This window comes from Polypterus senegalus, chromosome 3, assembly GCF_016835505.1.
Source record: "Polypterus senegalus isolate Bchr_013 chromosome 3, ASM1683550v1, whole genome shotgun sequence".
Classification (NCBI taxonomy): domain Eukaryota; kingdom Metazoa; phylum Chordata; class Cladistia; order Polypteriformes; family Polypteridae; genus Polypterus; species Polypterus senegalus.
In genome coordinates, this window is record NC_053156.1 from 37,208,364 (window position 1) to 37,221,196 (window position 12,833).

The 12,833-nt window shown below is 41.4% G+C and overlaps 1 protein-coding gene across 4 annotated transcripts in view; it reads right to left on the bottom strand.

Annotated features, from left to right (window-relative positions):
* Positions 1–6,521: 6,521 nt before the first annotated feature.
* Positions 6,522–12,833, bottom strand: part of trip6 (thyroid hormone receptor interactor 6) — a 97,021-nt gene continuing 90,709 nt past the window's right edge. For 3 of the 4 annotated variants that reach the window (XM_039746957.1, XM_039746959.1, XM_039746956.1), the window contains one exon: positions 6,522–7,943. In XM_039746957.1, coding sequence (XP_039602891.1) covers positions 7,812–7,943 — 132 coding nt within the window. In that variant the 3' untranslated portion in view covers positions 6,522–7,811. The remainder of the gene's footprint in view (positions 7,944–12,833) is intronic. The other variant, XM_039746958.1, reaches the window with a different exon arrangement.

The following is a 12,833-nucleotide window of genomic DNA, read 5'->3' on the forward strand; positions in this document are numbered from 1 at the left end:
TAGAAATAAAAGCTTTTTAGTAAACGGAAACAATTCGTGAATGTTGGCAGCAGCCACTGGCAAACACCTGATTGTGCCAAAGTCTCCCTGAAAGTAACAAGTACAAATGAAGCCTTACAAGTGACGTGGGGGGGCGGGCGGTGGTAGCACTGCTGCTGAGCAACAAGGCATCCTGCATGTGTGGCGTCTGCACGTTCTTCCCGTGTCGGTGAGGGTTTCCTTCAGGTGCTCCAATTTCCCCTCAGTCCAGCGGTGGTGTGTCTCCCTGCCTTGCACCCTATGTTTGCCAGGATTGGCTCCAGCTTCTCCCTGCCCCTGGCTCTGCATATAGCAGGTCTCGAATCTGAATGACTAGGTGAAAAATGAAGGCCTTCCAGCTAATCAGAGGCCTCGATACACTACAATGGCCACTTCCTCTTTTGTCTTGGAAGTTCCCCACCAGAGAGTCATCATTGCATTGGGGGTTGGGAGAGGGTGTGTGTGTGTGATCATAAAACTTAAAAACACAAAAGCTAACTAAACTGGGAATCATTGCATTGGAGATGTCCGCAACATAATCCAAGTCTCTAATGTGTAGCTGCTGCCCACTTTTTGATGCATACATAGCTGTGCACCACAGTGGACCGCTGCCAGGTTTGTTGCCATGCCGGGTATAAGACTCTGAATTGCAATAAGTGGATTTGAGAATGTCATGTTAAGTTATGGGCAGCCAACGTCCCAAGCTAAAAATCACATGCTCACTCATTGTCTGTGTGGAGTTTGCACGGCTTTCTTCCTACATCCCTAAAGATGTAACTGGCATGGCTGACTGGCAATTCAAAATTATCCAAGTCAGTTGGGTCTGCGGTGGCCTGGTGTCCCGTCCAGGGTTGTTCTCTGCCTTGTGCCCAGTGCTGGTGACGCAGGTTCTGACTCATCCCCTCTGCCCCTGCTTTGAATGGGCAAGACAATACATTTTAGGAACGAGTGGGCATAATTTGTTTCATGGCGCCCTCTTGTGGAGACTGTATGCAGTCTATGAAACAGTAAGGAATTTTGTAATGCGGTAGTTATTATACTGTAGGTGTTAAAACATGAATGACCGGTATGAAAGTGTCATGCTATTTATGTAACAATGCTAACTTTAGTTTTTAGCATAGGCTGTTTAATGCAAAACAAGCACTTTTTTTTTTTTTTTTTAAATCTGGTAAACACTAATTTTGTTTCACAAACACATCACAGCATTTATCAAAGTAATTCAATGCATTAAGTGTTTAAAAAAAATAAAAAAAGGAATAATATTGAGAATAGCAAGAAAACATCTGGCACAATTTTCAGTTTCTTTTTTAACTTTTTACTAAAATACCAGGTACACCTACAGCTGCTACGATGTGGGGTCAAATTACTTGGTTTTTTTTTTTTTTGGATTAAACAAAATACCACATCAAAAATGATTTTCTCTTATATGCTACTTACATTGTTTGCAGTGATGGCCAATTTTTTAAACTCATTTTTCATGAAGAATGGAGACATAGAATAGAAATCTATGGTGACCAACGGTGGACAACAGCACCAAAAAAGTGCATAGAAAATCTCATGTTATTCGAGTTACATAATCCACGTCAGGTCACGCAGCTGTATGCTCGCAGTCTCCCATTTTACATGCATTTCCGCTGATATATAAACTGCTCAAAAAAATTAAAGGAACACTTTGAAAACACATCAGATCTCAATGGGAAAAAGATATCCTCCTGGATATCTATACTGATATAGACTGGGTAATGTGTTAGGAACGAAAGGATGCCACATCGTTTGATGGAAATGAAAATGATCAACCTACAGAGCCCTGAATTCAAAGACGCCCCAAAAATCAGAGTGAAAAAATTATGTGGCAGGCTAGTCCATTTTGCCAAAATTTAATTGCAGCAACTCAAAATTGTACGCAGCACTTTGTATGGCCCCTGTGTTCTTGTATACATGCCTGACAACATCGGTGCATGCTTCTAATGAGATGACAGATGGTGTTGTGGGGGATCTCCTCCCAGATCTGGACCAGGGCATCACTGAGCTCCTGGACAGTCTGAGGTGCAACCTGGTGGCATTGGATGGACCAAAACATAATGTCCCAGAGGTGTTCTATTGGATTTAGGTCAGGAAAGTGTGGTGGCCAGTCAATGGTATCAATTCCTTCATCCTCCAGGAACTGCCTGCATACTCTCACCACATGAGGCCAGGAATTGTCGTGCACCAGGAGCCACTGTACCAGCATAGGGTCTGACAATGGGTCCAAGGATTTCATCCTGATACCTAATGGCAGCCAAGGTGCCTTTGTCAAGCCTGTAGGGGTCTGTGTGACCCTCCATGGATATGCCTCCCCAGACAATCATTAACCCACCACCAAACTGCTCATGCTGAATGATGTTACAGGCAGCATAATGTTCTCCATGGCTTCTCCAGACCCTTTCACTTCTGTCACGTGCTCAGGGTGAACCTGCTCTCATCTGTAAAAGCACAGGGCACCAGTGGTGCATCTGCCAATTCTGGTATTCTATGGCGAATGCCAATCGAGCTGCATGCTGCTGGGCAGTGAGCTCAGGGCCCATTAGAGGACATGGGGCCCTTGGGTCACCCTCATGAAGTCTTTCTGGTTGTTTGGTCAGAGACATTCACACCAGTGGCCTGCTGGAGGTCATTTTGTAGGGCTCTGGCAGTGCTCATCCTGTTCCTCCTTGCCCAAAGGAGCAGATACTGGTCCTGCTGATGGGTTATGGACCTTCTATGGCCCTCTCCAGCTCTCCTAGAGTAACTGCTTGTCTCCTAGAATCTCCTCCATGCCCTTGAGACTGTGCAGGGAGACACAGCAAACCTTCTGGCAATGACACGTATTGATGTGCCATCCTGGAGAAGTTGGACTACCTGTGCAACCTCTGTAGGGTCCAGGTATCGCCTCATGCTACCAGTAGTGACACTGACTGTAGCCAAATGCAAAACTAGTGAAGAAACAGTCAGAAAAGATGAGGAGGAAAAATGTCAGTGGCCTCCACCTGTTAAACCATTCCTGTTTTGGGGGTCATCTCATTGTTGCCCCTCTAGTGCATCTGTTGTTAATTTCATTAACACCACAGCAGCTGAAACTGATTAACAACCCCCTCTGCTACTTAACTGACCAGATTAATATCCCATAAGTTTCATTGACTTTATGCTATACTCTGATTAAAAAGTGTTCCTTTAATTCTTTTGAGCAGTATATTTTAATAAAACCACTTCTGGAAATCTTCATGATCTAAAATAGAACGCACTCAACGCAATCCACCGGTGACGGCTGTAGCATTTTTGCAGCCCTCGTCGAAGTTGTAAATGATGTTCCAGAACTAGGGCTGGGTATCAGCACTTGTGACTAATTCGATTTGATTTCAATTTTATCTTGATTGAATTAGCATCCACTGATACATTACAAGTGTTGGCTTTTCTAGTGATTACTTAACCATGCAAACAGAACATTAATTAGAGATGGAAAAATGATACCGAAGCGTCGAAGCTTGTGTCAGTCAATCTGAAGCGTAGTGAGTCGAATCACTGCTTCGGAGCTTGGGTCAAAACACCGCTGTCACGTGAACCCGGTGACGTTTGAAGCTTCGAACGTCATCAGTGCTTCACAGCGCGCTTCATTGGTTTGACAGCTTTGGCGCTAAATTAACAGGTAGCCTATAATAAAATGCATCATTGGCATTCAACAACGTTGGGACTGTGAGGAGAGCTTTGGTGAAAGATGGCAACTAACTGTGGGAAACGACATTCAAAACTTTGGGAGCACTTTGATCTCATACCACTGAATAAGGTAGAATATGTTGCCTCATTATGGTCTATATTTTATGTTCTGATAAGAATCTTATTCTTACACTGTTAAATTAAAGAATAAAACTATTGTGAATCAATAATACAATACTGTGTAGGTGTGATGCTTGCTGTGCATGCAAGAGTTCTCTTGCAACAACACGTCATCCATGTTGAGACACCACGTGCCAGGCATGATGATAGTCCGGCACAGCAAACCAGCAACCCAGTTGTTGCTTGAAACCCTGACAGTAAGTTAATTTCCCTGAATTAGGATAAAATTTGTATATCTACTGGTTGGATGCCAAAAACAAAGATGAGCAAATGTCTACATATAGTAATTGAGCAGGATAGTGATTCACAAGATCGATCCCGAGGCTTTAAGAATCAATGTCGAAGCGTTTAAATGAAAAATAACAATTAATCAGAAAATCAATCTTTTTATCCAGGCCTACCATAACCCCCTCCCCCATGAGTGGTATCATCACTTCCAGACCAGTTAACAGAAATCTGGAGACAAGAGATTAAGCCAGGACTGGGGAGAGAAAAATATGGAATGTATGGATACAAAGGGGTTATGTTTCCAATTTTGAGAATGTCAAGGGGACTTCTGATTTCTTATAGCAACATTTACAAGACTGTTTTAATCGATTGCCAAAAATATCTTTATTATTTTTCCCTGCCCTGGTCCACGCTAGCCCCTTTCAAAGATGGCTGATGTCCGCATTTTTAGAATTTACAAGATGTCAAAAAATCTCCTGAACCAATAAAGATATTTAAATAATTCAAAGGGGCTTTTCTCGGCATAAACTGACAACTCTTTTTAGCTTACCTCATGCTCTGAAGTAGATGGATTGGGAGATCATGAGGTTGCTGGAAAGGGGGTGTGTGGCACTCCCGATATCTCTGCAAAAGTTAGAAGGTCTATGTCTTTAGAATCCTGGTGCTTCCTGTCTTGCCATATGGTGGTGAGACATGGATGTTATCCAGTGACCTGAGATGAAGCCTGGACTCCTTGGGTACTATGTCTCTTCAGAGAATCCTTGGGTACCATTGGTTTGACTTTGTGTTGACTGAGCAGTTGTTAACAGAGTCCTGAATGAGGCACATTACCTGCATTGTGAGGGAGCGTCAGTTATGGCACTACAGCGCGATTCCCTGAGGGTCATCCGGCTCACAGGATCCTCATTGTTCAGAGCCCTAGTGGCTGGACCAGGATAAGGGGACGCCCACGTAACTCCTGGCTGCAGCAGATAGAGGGTCATTTCCTGAGGGTGGGACTGGGCAGCGTGTCTGCCTGGGGGGTTGCCAACTGGGATCCCGAGCTGTTTCATCGTGTGATGGTCGCAGCAATGTGCTGTACTGGTGCGTGATCCCCAATCTAACTTGACCTGATGCTCTAAAATCAATCATATTTTCTTTTTACCTTTTTAAAAATTAAAAACCAGACATGGATTTTTCACAACTTTGAGATTTCTTTTAACCATTACACTAAAAGTACATCAAATTGCTATTTGTACTGTACACACCTTGTTACATAAAAATGTAAAATACTGAAAAGGGTTAGCCCTTCATTTATTCCCACCTCTCCAAAAGTGAAAAATATCCAATTTTTTGAAGTTTGAGGGCTTATCTGTCTGGGGAAAATACCAAAATCTGATTTTTTTTTTTGTTCTTGTAGCCAGCCAATGTTTTGAGATATGGAACCTAATAGATAGATTAATTATCGATACATACAGTATTACACTATTTAAAAACAGCAACAACACAGCTACACTATATTCAACACAAGTTAAAAAAAAGAATCTTAGCTTAATAAAAACCACAAGACTGCTCGGTTACATACCTTTCAATTATTAAAAGTCAAAATGTTAGGACTGCCGAGTGTCGAAAAATGAAATCTCATTCTTAGGATGTTCTTCCATTTTGTATACTTTGCAAGAACCAAAAGTACAAAACCTGGAACGGTGACAAGAGCTTGTGGATTTTGCAAGGTGGGACCCCCATATGATGTTCTTTCATCATTTGATGGCACAATGTGATGGAGGATTGTAAATTTCCAACTACGAATCAATGTCTGTTGTGTCCCATATACATCCAGCTCATATATTCATCCAGCCATAGATGCAGACAACATTTCAGAATTTTTTAGGAATCAGAACAGATGGTATGGATCTCACTTGGTGTTCTTTAAAATGCCAACACTTGAGGGTGTTTTTGTTAGGATTCGGTTTTCTGGCATGATTTTACTCACATATTCCTGTCAACTTTCTAAAGTTGTCATAATGCTTGTCGAGGGTTTTCATAAAACGTCAGGACCATAGAACTTTCAACCAAAATAAAACAGATATCCTAGGACAGTATTCATAAAGAGCTTAAACTGTAAGAATGGCCAATTGGTGTGTTTCTTGCAGTGAACATTTCTTTACTTGACACTTAATAGTACCACTTATTCCATCACATGCATTCATTTTTTCAATATGAGTTATCATTTTTATACTTAAAGATTAAAGCAGTCCATTTTGGTAAGGTGGAGACCAAGGATCTTTACTCGGGGCAGCAGGTTTTTCTGGAAATGGAGCACAGCGTTTGTGTAGTGAGGTACACAGTCACGCACCACACAGAAGCTCTGGTGTTTGTCATCACCCCAGACCTATAATTACACAACAAAAGGGTGTAGAGTAACTTGATCAGATTTACATTGAAACAATTTCACCTTTTTTAGTCCCTTTATTTGTCAATAAGAGAGAGATGTTCCAGTTGGACAGGTTAACGTTACAAGGAAGCTTCATTTACAAATTCCTTCCCTTTTCTCTATAAGTCCAAACTGACCTAACTCCATTACTAGCTATGGAGGAAATTACTCTTATTCTGCTGCTGCACCTCTGAAGTCAACATCGTAGGCCGATGAATGCCACAAAACTCTAACATGTGTTACTTTCTTTTACGCTGAGAGAAATTATCAAAATTTTCACACAAAGATAAGGGAAACCATGCTTTGCATTGTTAAATCTTAAGTTTATCATTCCGAACTCTTTATAATAAAAAAAAAAAAAATCACCTCTCCTCCTCCCTCAAACCATATGCAAAAAATAACAAACACCTACCAAAACCACATCCTGCTTTAAAACATAAACTCTAATTGTTTATGAGAACTAAGCCGAGGTGGGGAAAAAAATAGAACTTTCATTTTTTGATTAAAGTGGGTCATAACGCCAGCAATTGGACGGATAAGCAGACAGTGAAACTCCTCCGCCAACTCGGAGTCTTCACACAGAAGGCAGCAGGCAGTGCAAAAGATGAAACACCAGTTTTTGACCTTTTTAGTAAGCATATAAGCTGCTTTCTATGATATGTATTTTTGATCGCTTTTCTAAAACGGTATACTTTGGTTTAGATTAATGTCTGTTTAAAATGACTCTTAACATGAACTAGAACAGGAAGAGAGAAGTCATCTAAGACTTCATATTGTAAGATGAGATGGTATTGTCCGCATTTGAGTGTCAAGCAATTGATTCCTAACGGCTCATTATGAACAAGCTTGACTTTGGTGCTAAACAGATCCCACCCATTAATTTGGGAAAACGTGGTCAAATTTGGTTTGCAGATTTGCAGCCTTGCAGAGGCAGGAGGAAAATTCCTCAGACGTATAAATGGTTGTGAAAACTATGCCCCCATTACTTGGCTGAAACTGAAATGCGGCTCTCTCATGAATCAAAGACGGATTCCCAAGGTGCAGTTCTTCAGGCATTATGGGGTTTAGACTGTTCTTCTGAGTTTCAGAGTGCAAAGTTTCAAAAGCATGGAATTAAGAACTTGAATCAATCATAGGAAAATTTGAGAACATGTGGTTCAAGCATCTTGCTATCAAGATGACAAGAAAAAAATATCTCACCAGCTTCCACTCTAATTGTCAAGTTCTGTGCTTTAAGCAAAAAGGAGTGCAAATTTAGGAAGCATCGGCATGGGGACAGACTCTTTCCAGTAAGCAGGTCCTACTAGCAGTCAGTTGAGATTTTCGAAGACAGTTCCTGAATTCTCCGGGCACTACAGCTTTTACACAGAATGTGTCCATCCAGGGGATAGCAGCCACGGCCTTCTCCTTCTGAAGACAAAAGTAACCCGCACTCCTGTATGCAAAAAGACACAACCAGTAATACATTAGAAATAGAAAAGTTGCTAAATAAAGGCCTGGTACTAAAACACTAATGGGTCACTTCAAACCATTTACAGTTGCCCCTCCACATGCACAAATTTGACATTTGTGGGTTTGTTTTGTCACGAGTTATCAGTGAACAACTAAATGGGAATATTTTTGAAGCTTGCCAAAGGATCACAGAAACTCTCAGCTGATGTGCACCCCAAAAATATATAAACCACACAGAAAATAAGTCGTATCACATAAAATGATCTTCTTATATACTCAACAAAAAAGAAACGTCCCTTTTTCAGGACTGTGTATTTCAACAATAATGTTTTAGAAATCCAAATAACTTTACAGATCAATGTTTTCCATGCATGTTCAATTAACCCTAATCAATTAATTAACATGCACCTGTGGAATGGTCGTTAAGACCTTAACAGCTTACAGAAAGTAGGCATTTAAGGTCACAGTTCTAAAAGCAGGACACTAAAGAGACTTGTCTACCGACTGTGAAAAACACCCAAAGAAAGATGCCCAGGGTCCCTGCTCATCTGCGTGAACGTGCATTAGGCATGCTGCAGGGAGGCATGAGGACTGCTGATGTGGCTAGGGCAATAAATTGCCATGTCCGCACTATGAGACGCCTAAGACAGCGCTACAGGGAGACAGGAAGGACAGCTGATCATCCTCGCAGTGGAAGACCACGTGTAACAACACCTGCACAGGATCGGTACATCCGAATATCACACCTGCGTGACAGGTACAGGATGGCCACAACAATGCCCGAGTCACACCAGGAACACACAATCCCTCCATCAGTGCTCAGACTGTCCGCAATAGGCTGAGAGAGGCTGGACTGAGGGCTTGTAGGCCTGTTGTAAGGCAGGTCCTTACCAGAAATCACCAGCAACAACGCCGCCTATGGGCACAAACCCACCTTCGCTGGACCAGACAGGAGTGGCAAAAAGTGCTCTTCACTGATGAGTCACGGTTTTGTCTCACCAGGGGTGATGGACGGATTCGTGTTTATCGTCGAAGGAATTGAGCACGTCTGGGACCTGTTGGATCGCAGGGTGAGGGCTAGGGCCATTCCCCCCAGAAATGTCCAGGAACTTGCAGGTGCCTTGGTGGAAGAGTGGGGTAACATCTCACAGCAAGAACTGACAAATCTGGTCCAGTCCATGAGGAGGAGATGCACTGCAGTACTTCAAGCAGCTGGTGGCCACACCAGATACTGACTGGTACTTTTGATTTTGAGCCTCCCTTCATTCAGGGACACATTGTGAAACATTTTTAGTTTATGTCTTATGGTGTTGACTCTTTTAGTGTTCATACAAATATTTACACATTAAGTTTACTGAAAGTAAAAACAGTTGAAAGTCAGAGGACGTTTCTTTTTTTGCTGAGTATATAATACACTACTGCGGCTGTTCGTTTGTCTGTCCAGGATTTTTAATCACCTGTAGCTCGCAAACCGTTTCACCTATTGACTTGAAATTTGGTACACATATACAATGTGATGTCTACTATCAGCTTTCGGGGAGATGATTTTTAATACTCTTTTTATTTTTATTGTAGAATCAACTCTCGGCAGCGCGCAGCAGGGCGGCTGTGCGTCGCATGCGTATGGGCGCCGTTCTCATTCCCTACCACCATTGCCATCACTTCTCCTACCTCTTCATATCTTAAATCATTCTTGAGGAAGATTGAAGACTTAAATTTCAGCTTAAGTGAAAAATTAAACAAAACATACCAAGTAATTGTAACACAAAAACTAACTTAATCAGTTTTAACGCGAAAAGATCCAGACGAAAGAAAAGAAGCAGCAGGCCGCTAGGGTGGAGAAACGAAGAGCTGCTCAGAAAGCAGCAAGTGCATCAACCTCTAAGCAAATGAATGCTAAACGTACAGAGAAAGTGTACGAAGACTAGCAATGCTCAAGTCAAGTGTATTCACTGCACGTTACCGTGCAGTACCCCGTTACTGGTAAAATATATAATTAGTAGTGTTATTTAATATTCATTTGTGTAAGTGTATACTGTATTGATAATAATAAAATATTTGGGTAATAAAAAATTGTGGGATGTACACTAGCTACCGTTTGCCTTCACTACTCCCTTATTTTTTCAGCCAATCTGGACATGTCCTCCCAGCTGCTTTGCATTTCTTTCTCTTTTCATAGGCTTTACGGACTATAATTACACTCTGTTGTGCTCACTCAGCTTTCCTGGAAACTCATGTCAAGCTCTAGCCATCCTTCCTGGGCTAGACCACTCAATTTCTAATTCCCTTTCTTCCAGTTTCTTTTTCTCCTTTCTTACTTGCCCCTCTCCATTTTATCCACATAGCCAAACCCAACCCCAGTGTCAAGACTGGTTAACCAGCAGGTTAGAAGAAAAAAAAAATACCTAACAGCAATTGATATAAATTGAAAAATTAAATATGTAGCATGCTACACCACAGTTAACCCTTATCTACTCGCACTGGTGTATTTTGTACACTAATCTCAGTTATTTTTGTCCAGTGTCCCACTTTAACCTACTGGCAGCATCTGCCATTTATCCTCAGCTTGATTTAATACAAGTGCAGGGTTGCAATGGTTTCCCTCCAGTGTGCCCCCAGCCGATTTTATGAGTGGTTGCACAGTGACAATTTCCATATGGTGCATTTGGTAGACCTCTCGTGTACTTATGTATGTATGACAACAATGAGATGTTCTTCTTGCAATAACTTTGTCTGCAAAGAACATTAACAACTTCAGTGAAATGTGATACACGTGCAAATCCTGCCAGTTGATGAAAGTGTGACTGGTGACAAACAAGCGCTGGAGAAGTGGATCAGGATTATTTTCAGATAGTCTTGGACTGTGTCATGTTATTCAATAATATGGTATTAAATGACATTAAAAACATGTACAATTTTAAATTATTATGATATTTTATATTACAACCTCACAGCATGCATATAAATAGCCATTTTAACACTGGCGCACCACGTAAGTACTTATGAGGTGAGAAATGGTGTGAGTAGTTAAGGGAGACAAAGTATTATTCACAAACAAATTTAAAATTTGCTACAGTCTTCTGTTCCTAAGTATATGAAGAATATGAAGAGGTGGCTGTACTTCAACTTGAAATTGGTTTGAATTAACTTAACGTTTTGTTTTGCTGAGACTATAAGGAACAAAGTCAACGTACACTTTGAAAGACCACTTAATTAGGTTCACCAGTTTCTTTCAATGCATCCTTCCGATGTCCCAAACTAAATGCTGATATTCAAAGTTCTTTTACAAATTCAGCACTATACATTTAATATTTATTATTCGTCCTGTGAGTCTGTATCTTTGTATGTTATGTTTCTGCTGCTGCTGTATCCATGCAAATTTCAAAATACATTTACAAAGATTTAAATGATATAAGTACAGTGGACCCTCGACTTACGAACTCAATTCGTTCGCGAGTGCTGGCTGTAGCTCAAGTTGGTTGTAAGTCAAGACTATTTTTCCCATAAGAAATAATGGAAATACCCATAATGCGTTCCGAACCTCCCACTGCAACACTTACTTAACCTTTTCATAAAAAAGGGTTGTATAATGTGCATAATTTACCAAAACACCAATAATTTTTCTAATGTACTAACCAAAAAGTTATAAAAAGTGCCTAGCCTACCAGAAACAACAATTTCGTACTGTACTCATCATTTAATTTAACATCTTTGGGCTGCAGGAAAGGAGGAGGAGAATGAAACGGAAGGTGGTTATTGTTTAGAAGGAGCCTCCTTATGCAAATCATTTCTTTGTAAAATTATCGAGATGGTGGATTTCGACATACTATACATACTGTATTTATTTCCCAAAAATTAGCATTAGGAAATCAGGTGCGCGTCATACACGAGGAAACTTCTGCTTGGGCTCGCTCGCGCGGCCACTGTCTCGCGCTCTCTCTCTGTCTCGCTTGCTCGCCCACTCGCGCTCTCTTTCTCGCTTGCTCGCCCACTCGCGCTCTCTTTCTCGCCCACTCGCGATCGCTCTCTCTCTCGCCCACTAGCGCTCGCTCGCCCACTCGCGCTCTCTCTCTCTCGCCCACTCACGCTTTCTCCTTCGTTCGCTTGCTCGCACTCTCGCTCGCCCACTTGGGCTCTCTCGCTTGCTCGCGCACTCGCACAACACTGCTCGCTCTCTCTCTAAATACTTCCTATACAATCACAATGCGCATCGTACACAAGGCAAAACTTTTTTCGCATTTTTCTTTGTAAAAATTAGGGTGCGCGTCTTACACGAGGGTGCGTGGTACATGAGTAAATACGGTATTGGCGGGATCGGTCACATGAACACCACTCTCATATTTCCGCAAAATTTCCTTCTTCGTATCGATTGTGATCGCTTTCTTTACCTTCTCTTCCTTCCTTAGCAATTATGCGTCTTGCTTGCCATGGCCTTAGTGAATTATATATATATATATATATATATATATATATATATATATAGATAAATCACTGCACTGACCGAAATTACGCCCACAAACACATGTATCTGGGCTCGACTGGCGCTTACTTAACGCTCTCGGCTGTTTGTTTACAATCGCACAAGCGGATACACGTGACCGCATTCGGGTCGTAACACAAGATGTTGGTCGTAAATCAAAACAAAAATTTTGGTCGTAAATCAAGTTGTTTGTATGTCAGGCCGGTCGTATGTCAATACATAATGTAAATATGTGATGTGCAAGAACATCCCCAGTCATTGTCTGGTAAATAAGCCTGGAGGACAAGTACATATTGGCCTTACAAATGGACAAATAGATGACTCAGAAACATAAAAACCACAACTATACAATAATGTTTTGCTTCTCTTATTTTTCTTATTGACACAGCTGGT